General features: G+C 41.9%; 1 protein-coding gene across 1 annotated transcript in view; it reads right to left on the bottom strand.

Annotated features, from left to right (window-relative positions):
- The window catches only part of LOC102797552 (neural-cadherin-like), a 117,543-nt gene that overhangs the window by 7,893 nt on the left and 89,015 nt on the right, over positions 1-20,635 (bottom strand). The window contains exons 22-31 of the mRNA XM_087842887.1: positions 20,024-20,301; positions 17,974-18,188; positions 16,494-16,621; positions 16,186-16,313; positions 12,777-12,900; positions 10,819-11,002; positions 10,422-10,588; positions 6,495-6,759; positions 5,831-6,014; positions 1,410-1,657 (exon numbers count right to left, since the gene is read on the bottom strand). Of these exons, the coding sequence (XP_087699013.1) occupies positions 1,410-1,657; positions 5,831-6,014; positions 6,495-6,759; positions 10,422-10,588; positions 10,819-11,002; positions 12,777-12,900; positions 16,186-16,313; positions 16,494-16,621; positions 17,974-18,188; positions 20,024-20,301 (1,921 nt within the window). The remainder of the gene's footprint in view (positions 1-1,409; positions 1,658-5,830; positions 6,015-6,494; positions 6,760-10,421; positions 10,589-10,818; positions 11,003-12,776; positions 12,901-16,185; positions 16,314-16,493; positions 16,622-17,973; positions 18,189-20,023; positions 20,302-20,635) is intronic.

Here is a 20,635-nt window from a genome sequence, read left to right on the forward strand (position 1 = left end):
ATCAGATTTGAGGTGTTACCTCCTTTGACAGTATCACAGTATCAGCTTAAAGCACTTGTTGCAGCTGCTGAGTTTGCATCTTTTGCTGTGAAGTACAGCCAGACTTTTGACCGCTTCGCCTTGGGCGTTTTTAATCTGTAGCTCTGCTCTAAAAGAACGTACGTACCTGGACCCGCCTACTATCCTCGGAAACGTAAAATGATTGGCTAGAATCTAAAGTGTATCACATCTCAGGAAAAAAAGCACCGAAATAAAGCACCGAAATGTGCGCTGCTTTTCAGTCTGGTTACTACCGTTTATGTCAGAACTGGTGCCATCATGGCACCGGACACCGGTACCCATCCCTAGTTGTATGACATTTTTGCCTAATTGATGTAACAAAATTGAAAAACCTATAAAATAAGAATTGCAAGGCCAAAATGCATGTATGTATGAGACTTCATGTGAAAAGTAACAATCTCTAGATTATAAAATTATGTGCAAAATGCACATATTTTTTTGCCCAATATACACACTCGTCCAACTCAAAATTTTGCTTTAACGTGTAATTCTGTGACTCTAAGCTCAGTTTAAACCTTAAACCTGACAGTGATTCTGGAAACTTTGACAGCTTTTAACAGAATTTAAGTATGTTTTTGTTTTTTTTTGCCTAAATCAAACCCTTACCGTTGAATCAACCTCCTCAAGTTTTGCCTGTTGTGTGCGATTCTCATTACAGCTCCACATCCTGTATATTACAGTGAAGTGCACACTTTGGCCATATTAGGGTTGACTTGGGAAAACAGTAATGCACGGAAAAGTATGGACAGAAATGGATAAAAAAAAAACCATCAAGGACTAAAATGAGTGGATGGTGGGATATAAAATAAGATGGAAAGATAAAAAGTAAGGCTGAGAGTGAAATTGACTCCTGAAGTCAGAGAATAACATTGGGAGAGACAGGGAATACAGGTGTGATGAGAAATATAGAAAAACACATAAAGAAACGCCCTTTTCTCCAAGGAACCTTACAGCTTCCCCATGAATCACAAAATACGACATACAGTGTTTCTCTCCCCGCTTCTCTTCCACTGCAGATATTTCTTTCATGTTTTCACCAACCACCCATGGAGAAATCACATCCTGCCACAACTCAAGAGATCAATAACACTACAAGATATGTGCGTGAATAGATTTCACAGGACCAAACCTGAGTGAAAAACGACTAAAACAGTGGATGTTGCAGATAAAACCGTAACATGATGTGATAATTAAAGCGTGACGACAACAAACAGAAATAAAAGAATACAATAAATGAAAAGAAACACCTCAGACAAAAAAGCAGAACAAAAAAAAACATACAAAAACTGAGCAGAGACGTTGAGTGTTGGGTTACCACAGGTGGAAGAGGACATAGTCGACATAGCTACCTAGAAAGGCCATGACACAGATACTGATGGCGAACATGGAGCTCAGGCTGAGGCTGTTGCTGTCTTCGTGGAACATGGCGAGCGTCACCTCGCAGTGCCGGCCCCGGTATCCCTCGCTGCAGCGGCACGAGTATCGGGACGGAGAGTGAGCCACGCAGGTGCCGTGGCGACACGGCCGGCTGGCGCAGAGTGTGTAGACGCAAACTTTTCCCAAAGAGCTCTCTTTGGTTATGTGGCCTGGGGGGCATCTGCACGGAGAAGACACAGCAGCGTAATGCTGAGACAAGAAGCACTTGGGAAGCTGTCAGATAAAAAAAAGAGCAGTGCACTCCACAGAGTTATGAGACCTAAGCTGACAGTGTAAAAATAATACCCTGAGGAGTTACACCTCTTATATCGGATTCAAAGATATGCTCTTTGAAGGTTACAGTGTCGACTGTAACTGGAGAGGGGGGAAAAACAGTAAAAGAAATTGAGAAGCTAAGATTGGCTTTGCTGTAGTGGTTCCTCTGTATATTTGCACAAAATAGCCCCTGAATATCATTCACCCCTACCCCCTGCTTCTCTCACTGGTTTGTATCCTGAGGCACTGCAGTAATGACAGAATATGGATGTCCAAGTTTCAAAATCACAAAATTTAGTCGTCCTGCAGAGTTTAAAGGTGCAGCCGAGGCTCTGACTGTCACTGCTGTTATACAGTCACGTTCACACGCTATTAGACACACAGTATAACAGGCGTGCTCTTAAAATAGCTGCCATCTGGTGGACACTTTGACTTTAAGTGTATACATAAAAATGGAGTTTGCACTAGCGTGGAACTCTCTGTGTTATGATCCGCTGTCAGGGCTTATTAAGGCACTTAACGGAGCCAAGCGAACAAGTGAGCATGTTTGTCATGGTAAGTGTCTAATCTAAGGATCTGAAATCAGCAGTGTTGGAATGTTTTTAATTGCTTCTTTTCAAAAGTCCACAAAAATCTTTGTATTATTATGTTGACGTAAATGTAATATTTTTTCTCTGCTTCTTATCTATTGTTATTTTTTCTATGTGCTTAAGTGGCGTGTTCCAGTATATTGGAATATATTGATTTTTTTACATGTACATCACTTTGCACTAATGTTTCTGTAAAGTGCTTCATAAATAAAGTTAGATCTATTCTTAACTTTTTTAATTATTTGCTAACTTTGATGCATACTCGGGCGGTTGACACGTAAAGAACAACCTATGAACAGTGCGATAAACAATAACACATCGAGTACTTATTGTGTAGGAAGCCATGTGTGACCGGGTCAGCTCGTGCCGAATGAGCTCAGCAGTCGCAGATGGCTTATGTAGAAGCAGTTAGTGAAGCCGACCGAGGACAATAACCACACTCGCTGAAACACGTAAAGCCTTTGTCCGCTGTGAACGCCGTCCTGATAACAGAGACCATTTATATAAAAACAAGCCATTCGTGTGCGTTGCCACATTACTCTTCATACTTTGCATACAAGACATTACATAAGGTATACTAACTGTGCGTGGTATTTCTGCTTAAGGGGAGCTCTGTGGCTCTTGGATCGAATGCTGTTCCTCTTGACATTTTGTTAACAAATTGAAATATTTCCTAATCCTGTCATAGATGGCATCTGGAAGTTTGCTCCTTTAAAACCTGACCACCATACCTTGTTTATAATGAATAGCAAAATGTACATTTAAACAAACTGCACTCATTTAGCTCTTCTCTACTAGATCTGAGCACTCAAAGTGCTTTCTTACTATAACCCTCATACACACACATTCATATGGGTCGTTACCACCAGAGATTTCAGGTGAAACCACTGTGAGACCTTGTATCATGTGACCCGTTTAGGTCACTGGACACAAGATGTGAGCAAGAGTGAGGCGGTTGAGGCACGTGAGGAGTAGGGCTGGGTATCGTCACTGATTTCTAGAATCGATTCAATTCCGATTCACAAGGTCCCGAATCGATTCGATCCACGATTCGATTTAATTCGATTCGATTCGATTCACTTCGATTTGAATCTGGGAAATTTTGACAGTCAGAAATATTATAATTCAGATCAGTACATTTACATATTTTTGTATCTATAAAAAGGAAGCTGACACAAGCAAGACTTTATCAAAGGTGTGAGCATCACAGCAGATGCCTTTGTGTCAAAGTAGCTGAGGATAAAACACAGAAAAACATGAAGGCAATTTTTCTGGCCTGGGATTTTATAAAAATATTCTGCAGTACATCAAAAACGAAAGAAAACCATTAATCAACACATGAACATTACCTCTGAAGTTACAGCGGTTTTATTAGAGACACGGCTGAGCGTTTTGCATAATTTTAAAAAGTTTAAATTTGTTCAGTATTGAACGGCAGAAATTAGGTTTTCTTTTCAGAAGTATATGAAACGAAAAAAAAACGTCGGCCGACAGCGCTGTAAACAACGGTAGACTTGTGCGTAACAAGCAAGCAAATAATGCAGAAAACAGTACAGAGAGAGAGAGCGCGAGAGAGGGAGAGAGAGAGCGCGAGAGAGAGAGCGAGAGAGCACGCAAGAGAGAGCGAGAGAGCACGCAAGAGAGAGCTGTGCATCGTGGTCGAAGCAAAACATTAAAAGTAAGACTGAATACATGACGATGTTTATGTGAGGCATAGTTTGGATCTTCTTTTGCTGCTGGTTCGGTCAATATTGTTTGGAGAGACATCAAACTAACAGCTTTAGAATCAGCGCATAAAGGGCGTGAACACAAAGGCGACATCTAACTGATTCTGATCTGCGGGTTGCGCTGTGTGTTTACTCTTTGTGCAGAATCCGTGTTCCTGCTCTCATTTACTGTCTTAGCTGTTTGGTGGTTGTTGAAATTTTGTGAGATTTCACCTGAGATTCTGGCATTTCGGGCAAAATAAATTTATATTAAAAAATCGATTCAGGATTTTAATGAATCGATTTTACGTTATCCAAGCCAGAATCGATTTTAATCGATAAATCGATTATAAAAACCCACCCCTAGTGAGGAGGGATCTCAAGACTTCTTTACGTTGCTTTCTTTTTCAACTACTCGGTCGGCCATAAATGACTGAGAACCTACGTGATCATGTCAAGACTATATTGTAGGTGGCTGACAGCTTTTTGTAATAAGCAGTCACCTCTGTTCAATGACGGTTTTTCGCAGTGGACACAGACGTCCTCTTGCAATCTGTCTTCACGGCTCAAAATGTGAACACTGGCCTCCTTGAAAGAGTGACCTTTGTACTCTAAGTGCAGATGTACAGCCGAATCTTGCGATACAAGACTCATCTGTACTTAGAGGATAACGGTTACAGACGGTTTGAAAGAGGAGTATTTCAAACCTTGGCTCATGTGATTATACACATGAATAATAGTGGGTCAATGACAATGTTCTAAGGGACAATGCCCACTAGAGTTTAAAAACTAGCGACTCTCCACGAAAACTGAACGAGTCTCTTGGATGAGGTGAAATGTCTTCAAAAAAACTTGAAGTCTAATCACCTTCTTTTCAAACTCTTAAAACAACCATGACCTGGATGACTGAGAACCTACACAGACACAGACAAGTGCTTTTTTCTGTGCCCAGATTTTGTCTAACATTCAGACAAACACACGAACCCCAGTGGATGCCTACGGGGCAACTTAGGGTTCAGTATCTTGCACAAGGATACTTTATCATGCAGACTATGTCACAGACTGAGGATCCAAATGCAGACTCTAAGGCTGAACAGGTGAATATAAAACTGACCCTTATTTGAGTTTGAAACCAAAATCCATGAGATGCAAAAATCTAATAGAAAACAAAAGGATCTAAACAGCTCCACTGAGCACACGAAACACAGTCAGGGAACTAAACACGCCTAAACTAAATCATCAACTAAATGAGACACAGCTGAAGTAATCCATGATGGTAAGACAGGTAAAGTCAAACTAAAGAGAAAGCACGAGAGACAAGACGGGAAAACTAACAACAAGATGGGAGACTAAAGAATAAGACACAGGGAACACAGGGGAGCCTGAAAAACCTATAAAAAATCTATAACCACAAGCAGAACCCAGATAGCCGGCGTTTTAATGAGACTATAGAATGTGGCAGCAGTAACTCATGTATCAATACACAAGGAATTCACAACACCATCACCTTGTAATAAAATTAGTAATGTCAGCACTGAGCTTCCAGTTCTATATAACAAACAATATTAAGACTTAAACACTACAGTAGTTGCTTGTGCTTTAAAAATGTACACAAAAGCTGCTGTGGCTCAAAAGGTAACGTGTGCTTTGGCTCCCTTAGTTTGTCATGAACCCTGGGGTTGTGTGCCTGAGTTTGAGGTGTTGTATTTCAGACTCTTCTGCTTGTGGTACTTTGAGTTTATAGTTTTAGTTCAGGTTTTTTATTCTGTAAATTTGCTGCACCTGCACTCGTGGTGCCTCCAGAGGTCCACGCAGACCAAGGGAGGGGAGCAGTGGTGCTTCCTGCAGGCATCTGAAGCACAGCCGACAGAGACCCCCTGTGAAGTGACCACCTGAATCCCCTCTGAAGGCTGCTCCTCATCCAGGGAGATGGCGCGGCCATTAAACCTCAAATCCCTTAAGCAACCTAGCGTAAAAAGGAAAAAGAGACGAAAGAAGGAAAAAAATTGTTTACAAATCCAAAAGAAGCACCAAAACCAGTCCTCAGGCAAAATCTTTTATAGACACACATTTACTCTGTGGCAGGGGTTTAAAGTCAAATAAACAGACACACTTGCATTAATGCACAAAAACATCTGCAAACCAGTGCTCAGACATGCTCTCACACAGGCAAACACATGAACAGCCTCAGGCCAGGTTGTCATCATAGGCTTTTATTTATGGATATTTTCCTCTTTGCTGGCTAGTTTGCTCACAGTTGGAAGCACGAGGCTCAACACATTACTTAAATACACACCAATGCCACTGACTCACTTCTCTCATCTGCTGGAAACCACAGCATCAACACACCAGTACCAGTAAATACCAGTTTGACCACTAAGTCATTCATCAATTATTCATCATCAGATTTTCTTATTCTTTCAAAGATAGCTGCACAGCAACCTACCCACAAAGCTCCTGTTATGTCCCGAGGGAAAAGAGTTTCCGAGCATCACCGCGGCGGGGTCAATGATGATCTCCCGACTTTGTCCAGGTGAGGCCGTTACCTCTCGCCGTCCTCCGCCTCTGTCAAGTCGCAGGGTGAACTCTCTCCCATATCGGTACAGCTCCACCTCATGCCAGTCTCCATCATCCAGGCGATGGTAAGGCAGTGTGATGTTGTAGTCTCCATCTCCAAGGTTGTAGAAAACAGCCAGATGACCCTGAAAAACCTAAAAAGCATAGTAATGCTTCATTTAAGATTCTGATGAGGAAGCAACAAAACTCTGCTACTGGAGACTTTAAGGCTTTCGTCTAAAAAGCTGGTCATTTTTGAGCACTTCTTTATGTTAGTGCAGACCTTCCCAAAGTGTGGGGCCAGAGCCATTGCAGGGGGGGCGCGGTATGAAAAGGGGGGAAGAAAAAACAAAACGCTTGGACACTGCTAGCACAGGCGCCCACAGAAATGCAAAGCAGGAGATGAAGCATCGCTTAATATGTTTCCAAACCAGCTTCATTCTGAGCCAAAGACTAGAAAATATGGTGAAGCAAATCTTCCGTTTGGTTTTCAAAGGAGCTTGCAAAGAAAAGCGTCTGGACTTCTTTAAGTTACTTGAAGACGTTTCACCTTCATCCGAGAAGCTTCTTCAGTTCTAAGGTCAAATGGTGGAGAGTCCCAGATATAAACCTAGTGGGAGTTTCCCCCCACAGAGGGACAAAAGGACCCCCTGATGATCCTCTAATCGCCTGAGCCAAGGTGTGAAACTGGGTGTGGGTCCCAATCAGCCAGAGTTTCGGGTGAGTTCATTGTGAAACCTGGCCCCACCTTATCATGCGAATTCCTGAGGTCAGATGGCCCAGGATGTGAGTGGGCGTTAAGGCGTCTGGGGAGGGAACTCAAAACTGGATTAAAGATGGCAGAGAGTTGGTGTCGTAAACGTCTTCAAGTAACTTAAAGAAGTCCAGACGCTTTTCTTTGCAAGCTCCTTTGACTACGATGACCTGGATGACTGAGAACCTTCACAGACATATTCCCTTTGGTTTCACCTGCACAAGGGCCGAGGTATGTCTCCCTGCAGAATTGGTTTTCCTGCATCAAGAGCAGCGCTGGGCTCTTCAAATCCCGGACAAACAGTATCCCACAGCTGTTTATGTTTTTGAACCCATTTTGCACAGAGAGGCATTTTTTGAAAAATGTATTGATAGCAATGTTGAATATTATTACACAGGAAAAAACAAAACAAAAAATTACACGTAAAATAATCACACCGTGACGCCTCTGCCTTTCTAAATAGAGGGACTGCGTGTTTATGTAAGCGTGTAAAACCTGCAGACAGTCAGATTAACAGTATTTTGTCTCTATCTGCCATTCTGCAATTCATCTCATGAAAAAAAAAATAACGTGGCGCACAGCGTGACGTGAAAAAGGCACATACCTTTTAACGTTGCGTGACCAACTCTGCATTAGTCGTCCACACGTAAACGCAAAAAAGGAGTTTAAAAAACATCAGTTTTCGGTGATTCCAAACGCCGTTTACGTGGAAGAAACAACTGCGTTTTCAAAAATACCCGTGTAGGTGTGGACGTAGCGTAAAAGAGTTGGTAGTTTATTTTCTTACTACCTGTAATTTATTGCAGATTACTTGTACTTGCTTAATTGTTTACTAAATGTTTGAGGTGTGAAATAAACCGCAATGGAGCAAAATATAGGTGTGTGTGGTTGGAGGATGTGTGCGTGCACGCGCGAGAAGAGGGGGCGGGGCCAGCAAAAAAAGTTTGGGAACCACTGTGTTAGTGTAAACTTCAAGAGTGTGACTCAAACTGTGAAATGAGGTGACACAAATACTAACTGGATTCGTACTGCGCTGTGTTGATGGACAGATTGTGAGCATAACAATATCATAAGAATTAGGCCAGTTCCCACGATGTGGAAAAGGTTGGGTTGTGAAACTTAACTATCTGGACAAGTAGACTCTCCTTGGTGGACTAGCCAGAAAAATGACGTGAACGTTCCAGTGGTAAAAATTAATTCAGCAATTTTGCAGCCATGATGCTTTGCAGAGATGCCGTACACATCGCCGCATGGCAGAGGCCAGAATCATCCCGAAGGGAAGGTATACAAGAAACAACAATTATCTTCAGCAGTTAAGGATGAGCGAGCAGAACGGACTCGACCAATGAGCGGCTCCCGTAACTGCAGCTTGTACATGTCCACAGCTTAATTGGAAACAGTGGGGCGAGATAATTCACATTCAGCGCAGCCAGCATTAACTATTGCTCCCTCAGCATGAGTATCTCAAATGTGCCTCACCTACTGGTCAAACACACACACACGGGCGCGCGTGCGTGCACAAAGTAAAAGCTGACTGTGCGCTCCCTATTGCCTCATCCTGCCCTCGAGTCCGCAACAAAAATGAGCAAAGGACTCAATCGATGCTTAAAGGAGAAAAATCAGATTACACAAACTTTCTGCAGAGCCCCCAGAGATCCACGCAATCACCACTTAGCACAAAATCTTCAAGCAAATGTCTAATGCCTGAACCTTCACATTTCAAATCCCATTCGATAATAAAAATGTCAGAGTTTTAAAGTTTTACGGTTTCGGAGGGGTGCGATGATCTTTGACAGTGTTGCGGTTCATGTTTGTTACTGCCCCCCCCAAAAAAGCTTCTTTGCAAAGTGCATTAGATAAATGTTTTCTTTAAAGAGACTCCATGCTCCTTGGAGAGATACATGCTGTTTATACCCAGCTAGCCCCTCGTAACCTTTGTGTGAAAGTGTGGTTATTTATTCAGTGTGCACTCTATTCCATATCTACCCTTAAGAAAAAAGGGCAGAGAGGCAGGCCTTTAAATTAGAGTTTGTTGTCAGAAAACACACCAGGATGGTGCTTCAAGTGTTTCTAAGAGCTTTGAGACAACTGGGCTGAAAATGTTTCAGTGTGCCGCTGCAGACAGACATCAGATACTTTATACAGCTCACCAATTCAGCTCCAGAGAGGGTTTCACACAGAGGCTTCACAGCCCGCGTGCAGTAAAGGCTACAGCATTTTCCTTTTCCTGTCACCGCTGCACGGCAGCAAGGGACGAGGACGACGCTGTTTCTCGTCGTGTAGTGTAAAGACCCGAGAACAAGATTTGATTCTTTAAACAATGCTGTCGGACAAATAACAGGCATGTTTTCAAAGACAGACCAGCGGTGTGGAAACCATAAAAACGGTGACAGGTTCACTGCAAACAGGTGACCTGTGAGTTCACTGAAAGTGGCAGTCCTAACAGAGATGTTTACTTCCAGGTGCTGTTCACAGTTGGCCTGTCAGTGAGTGAGACAGAAGGCTTTGACAACAAACACTGGCTTCATATCCACTCAGGCAAGAGAGGCATGCTATTATGGAGGTTTGGCAAAGAGAAGCAGACTTGACTCGGCGTGAGCACCTTTCCACCCTCGCCGTGGCACAGCAGCAGCATGTATGCAGTCATCGCTTTGAGCTGCCCACTTGAACTAAGCTGTGTTGAAACCCTAAAGCTCCGAGCGAGGGATCTGACCTCTGCCTATTACAGTACGCACCGTTCATCTCTTGCCACGCTAAATTGTGCTTCAAATATTAACCAAAGGCAAAAATAAGCCTGAACAGAAGAGGCATCGTTTTTTAAAATAGCAATCTCTCAATAGGAGCATTCTGCCGACTTACTGAAAGGCCTTTTTGAGAACATACATATGTCAATCACCAGCCCCCTCTGGATCCACCCCTATGTCTCAAACCCTGGTATTAATCACTCTTAGTCTGACAAGCATTTTCAGCAATCATTGTCTGGGTCCTAATCATCATTGTAAAGCTCATAAACAAGACAATCATGGCTGTCAAGGTTGAGGGGAGTGACCGGTCATGACTCACCTCTAAACGCAGGTATTCGTTCTGCTCCTGGGAAAGCAGGCTGAGGATAACGCCGGCGGCTGCACGCGTTCGCACCCCAACCTCGACGCTAGCCTGTCGCGCCGGTAGGGACCAAAGCAGGTGGAACTGAATGTGGCTCCGGCCGTCAAAGGAGAACTCTCGAGCCACTTGTCGATCAAAAACACACAAAGCTTGTTCAATTAATTCAACTGTCATAAGGGAAATGCACGAGGTTATCACAGCAAGAGCATGCCGCTCTGCAAAAACACTTTATTTTAAGGCGAGGTTATCTTCCCACAGCAGCGACTTTCCAAATTGGTTTGTACACTTTGCAAGTTTTAGATGTAAAACTGACAGGAAACGTCACAGTCCAACGAAACGTATCCGGCATGCGTACCTTGATCGCACTGTGGCCCTGTAAAGCCTTTTTCACACAGGCAGCTTAAAGAGCCCCAGTCCCCGTGACAGTGACCCCTCTTGCCACAAGAGGAAAGCTGCTCCAGGCTGGCGCAGTGGTCATCAATGAGCGTGCAGCCTGGCAATGTGTTGTAGGATTCAGCAGGGGAACCAAGGTCATACAGCTGAATGTAAGAATAAGAGGAGAAAAATGTGAAGATAGTGAAAATACAGCAAAGGTGGAGGAATCTGTCCTTGTAGTTCTAGTGGATGGGATGAAAAGAAACATGACTGCAAAGAACTTTGTGTTATTACTGTAAATGAATGAAGGATAGCTTTACATTTGATTTTTTAATGGTTTAATAATATCTTAAATCTTTCTTAAAAGTGTTAGTTTTTACAGTAAATATCGACACTAATGATTAACAAGAGCTACAAATATAATCAGAGGTACTATGCAACACAGGAGTGCTGTAGAACTGTTGCTAAAGCACAGAAAATCCTGAATCATGTCGCACCGATCAATAAAAGATGTACTTGACACCTGGATTTAGGTGGCAGGCAAGGTGTCTTATTTCTGCAGACAAAAGCGTTGGCTGCATTAAAACAAAGGCGCTGCACTTTCAGCGGCAAATCAAAGGGTGTAAATTCTTTCAGTATAAAAGTGGTTACAGTCGCAGGTTAGTGTTGTCATTACTGTAGTAGCAGCTGTTATCTGTACTGATTCTATCGACTTCTGGTAACAATTCAAAAGTGCTTCCAATACAGTATTAAATACTGCACAGCATGGGGAAGCATGGTGGCACTGTGGTTAGCACTACTGCCTTACAGCAAGAAGTTCAATTCCACCATCAGGTGTGTAGTTTGCATGTTCTCCTGTGTTTGTGTAGGTTCACTCCGGTTGCTCTAGCCTCTAAAGCAGTGGTTCTTAACCTTGTTGGAGGTACCGAACCCCACCAGTTTCATATGTGCATTCACTGAACCCCTCTTTAGTGAAAAATAAAATGTGATTTTTTTCAAATTCAAGACAAATATATGTTTTTTATTGGTGCACAAAATGAGCCGTGCATGTCACGGTGGAGGCTCTGCCGAACCTGAGACTGATTCACCGAATGGTAAATGGCCTGCATTTGTATAGCCCCTAAGGACCCCAAAGCACTTTACACTACATTCAGTCATTCACCCATTCACACACACATTCACACACTGGTGATGGTAAGCTACGTTGTAGCGAGGCGAGGCTGCCGGACACCGGGCCCTCTGACCACCACCAGTAGGCAAACATGGGGTTAGTATCTTGCCCAAGGATATCTGGCATGCAGCCAGGAGGCAGCGTGGGATCGAACCACCGATCTTCTGATTAGTGGCTGACCTGCTCTGCCACCTGAGCTACAGCCACCCCTAGGGTTCGATCGAACCCAGGTTAAGAACCACTGCTCTAAAGAAATAGCAGTTAGAGTTAGTGGGGATAGGTTACTCTAAAATCGCCCGTAGTTATAAATGTTACTTTGCACATTATTACTTTATAGTTTGCAAACTATTCGTTTACTAATTAAGCAATGCAGCATGTGTGTAAGGCAAATACATTTAGATGAACTGATTACATAAAAAGAAACGATCAGGATATGTCAAGCGATAATTCATTCATGTAACACATGATAAAGCATTAACGAGTATAATACTGATAACATTCTGCATCATTACTGGCACATTTACATTTTAAAGACAGAGACACCAGAAGAAAAAGGGATAAGTAATCAACATCAACATTCATAAGGTTTCCCCGTCACATTTACATTCTTATTGAAGTGGAGACCTCCATCACCTACACAGCCTGTCATCCGCACAGGTAAACAATAACAGGTACAGTACAGTCGTCTATTCACCCATCTACCCAACCAGCTTTATAAAAAGGCTTCATGGTAATGCATATGTGGTAAACTTGACCCAGGACTTTACCTTGCTGTCCACACGCAAGTTCCTTATACATCCAGTATAGTGTTTGTGCTGTAGCTGGGGATATTCATACGACATGTTCTCATTGATCCCTCCGAGCTGCAGAACATGACTTCCATTGAAATACCTGAAAAGCATGCAGAACAAAAACTGAAGAAATCGAGCAGAAGAAAAGGAACCAGGCACAGTACGTTCTCAAGGCTACAATTAAAAACACAGCTCTCAATATAACGAAGGACACAACAGTTAAACCAAAGCATACACAGCACATCGGCCTTTCATGGCAGAGATTCACAGATGATTCTGAATCTTTCTGAGGCTTTCATCACCTTTACATCTTTAGACAAATTGTTCCTTTTCTGTTATTTTTAAAATATGCATGATGGGTAAATTACATTTGCCTGAAACAACCAACTAATATGCTAACTAATATTCTATAATACTGGTGGTATTTTCAAAACGGGATGTACAAAGTGATCATTTTAGCTTGTTAACCTGGTATCTGACCTGCAAATGTCGTAACTATTAATGTTCCCTATACAAGTCACAACACACACAGTGAAATGCTTCTTAAAGGTTCACAAAATTTAGAGGTTATTACCAGCAACAGCAGCAGTATAGCTCTGATGTGCATTGTTAACTTCAGAAGCTCACAGCTTAATTACACAACATAATAAGGAGCACAGTGGCAAGCCAAGGCCACGATAGGGGGGAGGGGACAAATGTATAGCTGTGACAAAAAAAGCGCCACTATAAACAGAAACATAGTGGAAGATTCGTTTGGCATTTTAAGGATTATATCTGAGGCTTTTATCAACAGCTCCCCTCCTCCGGAGAGGCCTGCTTGGTACACAGAGAAATTGAACGCTCTGAACTCAGACTAGTCTGAGTCACTATCTGATCTCATTTACAAATAATGCTCGTGCATAAACACAATTTCTGATATTATTTATACAGCATGAAGACGAAAGGTTTTGCATGACTGCAGCATCACATCCCAGATACCAGTTTTATTTATTTTTGCAGAAATAGAGAAAAAACAGACTGTAAATGAAGTTTTTAAATTGTTGCACAAATGCAATTAGTCTGATTTCCAAGTGATGTGTGTCCAATGGGCACAGACCAAAATGCCTCAGGATACAATCTGATAGACATAAAACTAATCAGAGCAATGAAACATGATGGAAAAATGTAAACAGACTGCAGCGTGCAGAAATGCCAGTCGTGAGAGCAATTACTGCCAGCCTGGACAAAGCCGGTTGGAATTCTGCTTGAATGTGACGGGAGCTCGACTCCTTCTTCCTGAGTAAATGAAACAGGAGCTGCACGATTTGTCATTTTTCCTGCTAAGTTATTGAATCTGAAACATTTAACTGAGTATGAATAGAAATTAAATCAGCAGCAATTTTGATTTTGATAGCAATGGTTTAAATTATTTATTTATTTTTTTATTATTAGTCAAAGCAAAGGATGTATTACAAATGGCACTTTCATAGTAAACTAAGAATCCAACATTAAAGTGCTATGAGTTTGCTGGCAAGCAAAGATCAGCCTTTGGCTATGTCCACACGTACCCGGGTATTTTTGAAAACGCAGATTTTTCTATGCGTTTGCACCTTTCGTCCACACGTAAACGTTTTTTTCGGTCACTGAAAACGGAGATTTCTAAAAACTCCGGCCAGGGAGGATATTTTCTAAAACTCTGTTTTTGCTTTTAGGTTTTTTTTTTTCCTTGTTTTTTCTTGTTTTTTAAACTTTATTTACAAACAGTATAACATACAAGGCACCATCATTAATCCGATTATGTTACATCCTGGGTTGAGCATTATAGGAAAAAAAAAAACCCCAAAAAACAACAACAACAAAAAAAAAAACAATAAGCACAAAGCTAAAAGACTTCGTACAAAAAAAGAAAGAACAGTCATTTAAGGATTTGAACCAAAGGCAAAAATAACGAGCAAAAAAGGGCAGTCATGATTATAAAATAGGGAGGTTTTTTTTAACATAGATTAAACTCTTTAAATAAAACAATAAGTTTATGAGCTTTCTTGTTATTCACAAGTTTCAGCGATTTAGCCCAGAGTTTAAAGTCATTCAGCCATCTGTTTATACATGGTTTAGCTTCAAAGTATCTGCATTTGTGAATAAAAATTTTTCCCATTACCAAAAACGTCCTAATCAACAGGTCAAAATCTGCATTCTCAGCAAGTATTCCAAATTTTATTACTGTCACCGTCAAGTGTGGTAACTGAATTCTCCTGGACTGTAGCCAGCTCCACATGTCAGTCCAGAAGGAGTGCACTGATTCACAGTTGAAAAACAAGTGATCCAGACTTTCTGTATCATTTTGTTTTTGCATTTACGTCTGGACGAGAAAAAGAAAACGCAGCGTCAAAGATGTGCGCCTTTTTTGACGTCACACTGTGCGCCACTTATTGTTTCGGTGAAATGAATTTCTACAATACTGTTACTGTTAATTGTTCTCTCTGCAGTGTTTAAATACTTACATATACACACACAGTTACTGTCCCTCCACACATATGACTCGGTTCTGCTTCTATGCCCCAGCTTTGTTTACTTTTTCCCACCGAGGCTTCTAGACTTCTGATTGGCCAACATTTCTACACGGTTAGGAATATAGCGCCACCTGCTGCTTTGGCATGTTCCTAGCAGTGTTTTCCTTCATTTCTGCCTTTACGTGTGGACGGGGTTATTTTTTAAAATGAAAACGGAAAATGTTTGTGTGGACATAGCCTTTCTCTACTAAAGCTGGTCTCTGGTTTCCAATTAGACATTTCCAAGCAGTGTTGACATGATGTACAAACATCGTTATCATTTCAGTCACCTCCCAAACAATGTCAATAGAAGCTTGGTTTTGGTGGAGACATCTTCCTGTTAAAAGGTTGTTTTTCCTCCCTACTGTCACCAAGTACTGTCTCATTCCTTAACTTACAGCATTAAGCATCTTGAGCTGCCTGCTGTTGTGATTTGGCACGGCATAAAAAACCCTCTATCGTCAATTGTGTGTATTTTTTGATTTTTTTTTAATAGTACTGCAAACTACTGCTGCTGTTGCTAGAGAACTATTTAGTCCTGTGGAAACACTGGGCATTTAGACACCGTCCCATGGGTCAGGCAGAGTTTTAGGTTTAAGACCAGCGAACAGAACGAATAATTAGCATTTAGGCAAATTTCCCCTGAGAAATTACAAAGCCCAACTGTTAAACAAGTTAAAACAAGTGCAGCTATTGTATTTTTCTGTGTGTGCACTTGTGTGTACGATAAATTATAACAGATTAATTGATTATCTTATTATTTATCAGTGGTGTCTTATAAAAAATCAAAGGAACCACTTGATTTGTTATAATGTGCAGCATTGGTCACATTTTCTTTATTTAAATATTGATCTTACCTTCCCCTGTTAGGTGTGACTCCTCGGATTTCACAGGATGAGCGGTCCTCTGTCATTGCCCACGAGTCTACGCCTTCTGTCTCCATGACAATTGCAGTGGAGCATCGATCCAGAGTAAAGCGCACTTCCTTTAAATTGGGCAAGAGTGAAGAGAGAGGTCATCTCTAATTCATGTGTAGATGTGTGAGTGTACTGCTGCCTGGCACTCTCTTAAAACTGTGGTACATATGTATTATAATCTGATGTCGTCTGCGTACGAAAATGGGGAATACATGCAGAGGGATTTGGCTTGAATGTGCATGTCTTACTTTACTGTTGCTCCTCACATCGAGGCGATGCCAGCGTCTATCAGCCACCCCGACATTGTTTGTTAACTGGAGCACCAAGGTCCCAGAACCATGGTTAATTTTCAGGCTAGGCGTCCCTCCAATCAGCTCTGAGGAAGATAATGATGAGCATTTACATCAACTAGTCTAAAAATCAGCATAAAACTAAAAATGATGAAATGAAAATAAAAAGATTTAAAAATCTAAAGGCGGAGTGAATCAAAAACTGTGATGAAATGCATCACAAACAAACAAAACAGGCAGAAAAAAAATGCAAGATGCAAATAACCAGTTTGTGTAGACACAGGAAAAACCCAAGGGATGTATGAAAGCATCTCACTTCAAAACAAAAACACAGCGTGAACCAAAAAGGAGGGTGACAATACAGTAACAAAGCTGAGCTGCACAACGGAATCAAAATTGCACCAGAAACAAATAGCTTTAAAATAAGTCGTCAAATTGTAAACAAAAACAGCTTAATAGTCAGTTACTATTCCCAATGAGCTCTGTGCAAGATTTCTGAAATTAGAAATTAATTTTTTAAATGGTGACACTCACAAATGACACTAAATTCACCTACATTAAAATGGGGCGGGGCTAAGAATCTGACAGCTAAATATCTGAAAACCTAAATAAAATATATATGCATGGCTCGATATCAGCAGTGGTAAATTAGAAAGCATGTTTTCTGTAATTTCCCTGAATCAACCCCTTTGAGTAAAATACAAAATTATGGGTAATTTGAAACTGTATGCATGTGAGTGTGTGTATCACAGCACAAATATTTAGACCACGATGGCGACAGCACTGTAATCCAAAAATACAATTCAGACTGGTTTCTATGGATCTATATCTACTCGAGGTAACTTAATTTATCTGCACAATTACAGCACATAATATTAATTACATTAACAATAACATGATTTCAGTTTCACTGCCATGATTCTTATGATACTAAATCACTTTGTCTAAATGCTGCATAGTGTAACTATAAAGCTTTATGCATAGCTGTCACAATGCAAAATAACCTATTCGCTTTGATGAAATATTTACTGCTGTCCTTCACCTGGCAGATTGAGTTTTGAGCCTCTGTGTCAGCAAGAATAAACCCCGCTGATGTGTCCTTGAGTGAGACACTGAAAGTCTATAAGCCTGTTCTAAAGCTGAGCCGCCACTCTGACGCAGGGGGTAAGCAAAACAGAATTCGTTATGGCAGACGGCAAACTATTACATACACATTAAGCAGTGAAACGGGGTGTCCTGCATAGTACCGCATTAACGGTATAACTCAGTCAAGTGAGTGCTCCTATCTCTCAGTGGTGCACTAACGAACAAAATTTGCCTCGTATATCTGATTAGCTACCACCCAGTAATTAAACACACAAAATTAAGTCGCAGGTTTGAGTGCAGTAACGGCCCAGAGGCCCCTTGGCACACATCTAATTATACACTCTTTCTTTACCTATGGCCATGTAGTCTTCGCTGTCCCCAGGCATAAGAGTGGCCATCGGGCCGGCATACAGTAGCAGTCCGTCATCTTCCTCAGTCATAAACTCCAGTGAAAGATGGCTATCAAAGCAAGGCCTGATGGGGGGAAACCAGGCATAGCCGTTGCCAAGGAAACTAACTCTCATCTGCTGACAGTCTGGCCCCTCAAGCTGTGGGGGGCACTGGCACCTGTAGCACCAAGGAGAAAAACAGTGTGGAAAATCAAGGGAAAACAAGGGGAAAGAAACAATCAGTGTCATTCAGTTTTGAGTTCGGAGAAATCTTCACGCCGTCCAATCTCTGGATAAGTGCATGGCGACTGTTCTCCGGCATACGTGACAGCTTTGTTGATTCACGCAGACAGAGGTTTGACTTTGCTCTAACATGCTGGCTGTCAACAGACAGCTGGGAAAGCGCTTTTTCAAATTGCATGCATTAGCCACGAAGCCCCAAATGTTCAACTCCACATTAAATCAATTAGCTATGAACACAACATTACTCTGATCTATTCTTTATCTATCACAGCTGTCTGAGCTGAACCCTCTGGAGGGACTTCCTGCTCAGCACATCACATTTCCTTTGTTGGAAGATAATTATTTCCATTTCTCTCACTTTTCTATGTGTCGAAGCACCACAGATTTCCTCTTAAGGTATTACACACCGGCTGATAACTGTGCAAATGCTTCATCTTGTAGTTATCCACTTATATTAGGACTTGAGTGCACTGGAAACCGGAAATTAAACGTGTTTTATGATTTTGCTGACTCTGTTTGTGAGACCACAGTGTTAAACATAAATAATCATACATAAATGCCATACAAAGATACACGTAGTAAAGAAAAACAGCTTATTTTTGATGGCGGGGATTGAGGGGACCAGTTGATCTCATCCTGTCCTCTCCACTGCAGGCATGTGAGACAAGCTGGCTTTGCTGATAATGTCAAAGCCATCTATTTTCATGCGGTGTCTGAGGAAAGCTGTGTGTACCGAGACTGTTAAGGGATGTTTCTCCCATTGCTGTTTATTCTGCAGAGGGGCAACACATGTCAGGAATACTGATCCATATGCAGCAAAAGGGGCGGCTTAGGCAGAGTGTAGCCTTATGCATACATATGCACACGCAAAGCACAGTGCACCTCGCTCGTCCGCGGTTTCTTCACGAGGTCCAAATCAGGAGGCGCGTGGCGTGTTTTTCTTACTTCTGACTGACAATATCTGATCAGCTGCTGTCTGAGGTTTCCTGTTAAGCTCCTTTGACAGAGAATAGAAGCAGAAATTGGATTCTTTATGGCTGGACTGCATTCACAGGAATATATGACACATACAGGGAGATGCTCTTCTTACAGAACAAAGGCTCCTTGCAGCAATATACAGATCAATTGGAGCAGAGACAATTTAAAGATACAAGGAAAGAAATGTGTGCACGCTGCTGTTGACAAACTTGCATGCTAACTGAAATTTTAAGAAGTTGTGCGCATAGAGGGGGAAGGGTTAATCCCCTTGCCCTATATATATTTTTTAATCCAAGCATAAGTATGTACATGAAACAAAGTGCATGCTGTTTCTTCGGTGATATACGCTCACAGAGACCTGCACACTTGAAGTCCTGAATATTGACTGCAGACATTTATCCGTACATAAGGTTAAATTCAAAGTGCAGCTCTATAACCTTGATAACGAGGTTAGACTCATTATTTGCATCCTGGCAAGATAAACTCAAAATCACGTGCACACACTCAAACATTGATTCCTCGTATAAAGGCGAGCCTTTAAAAAATGATGTAACTGCAGATTTAGCTAATAATACAGCCGAGCTCCTCAAGACTTTTAGTTCTTTTCGTTGCAGCTGAAGAAGATTTTTTTCACAGGGGACCCACAGTAATTCTGGGCTCAATTTCCAAGGTATCACTCTAACAGCAAATCTACTAGGACTAGAAAGAAGACTGCTGCTCTTATTTCTGTTAAATATCTTTTAAGAGCCTATTTCATCTTAAGTTCTTTACAACTGCAGAAATGCCTCTCACCTGTATCCGTTCTGCGTGTCGATGCAGGTTCCCCCATTAAGGCAGGGGTTACTGGAGTAGGTAGAGCAGCGTTGATGGGTCATCTCTCTGGCAGCGCAGCCACACACAGCCAAGGATGTTACTTTCACTGAGACCAGGGATAAAGCACCCGAGTCTATCAAGGTGGGTGAGTCACCGATGCTTAACTGTGTGGAGCAGCCGCCGGATGTCTTGCAATCGGTGTGCACGCACTCATCTACTTGCACCTGGTGCACGTTCGCACGCAATACTGACTGCAGCTGCAGAGAGGAAAGGAAGAGCGCAGCAGATGAGCGAGACAAAAACGAGAATTACGATAATTGTGGCTGAAGATAACAGGGATTTGTATCGCCGATGCCGGTGGCCCGCGGGACACGCTGATTTACAGTTGGCGAAACAAAACAGCTTCACGAGAAATGCAAAAGAGCAAGGCAAGGCCTTCATCGTAGATATTTTAATATGCTAACTGGCTACTGTTAAAGACTCATGATATGTCATTGGGTGTGACAGATGAATCACAGCGATGCATAATGAACACATGGACGAAAGAGGGCAAGACAAAGACAACAAATAAATGGGAGAGACAAAGAGACA

The sequence above is a fragment of the Neolamprologus brichardi genome, chromosome 7, assembly GCF_056152115.1.
Source record: "Neolamprologus brichardi isolate AB-2024 chromosome 7, ASM5615211v1, whole genome shotgun sequence".
Taxonomy (NCBI): Eukaryota; Metazoa; Chordata; class Actinopteri; order Cichliformes; family Cichlidae; genus Neolamprologus; species Neolamprologus brichardi.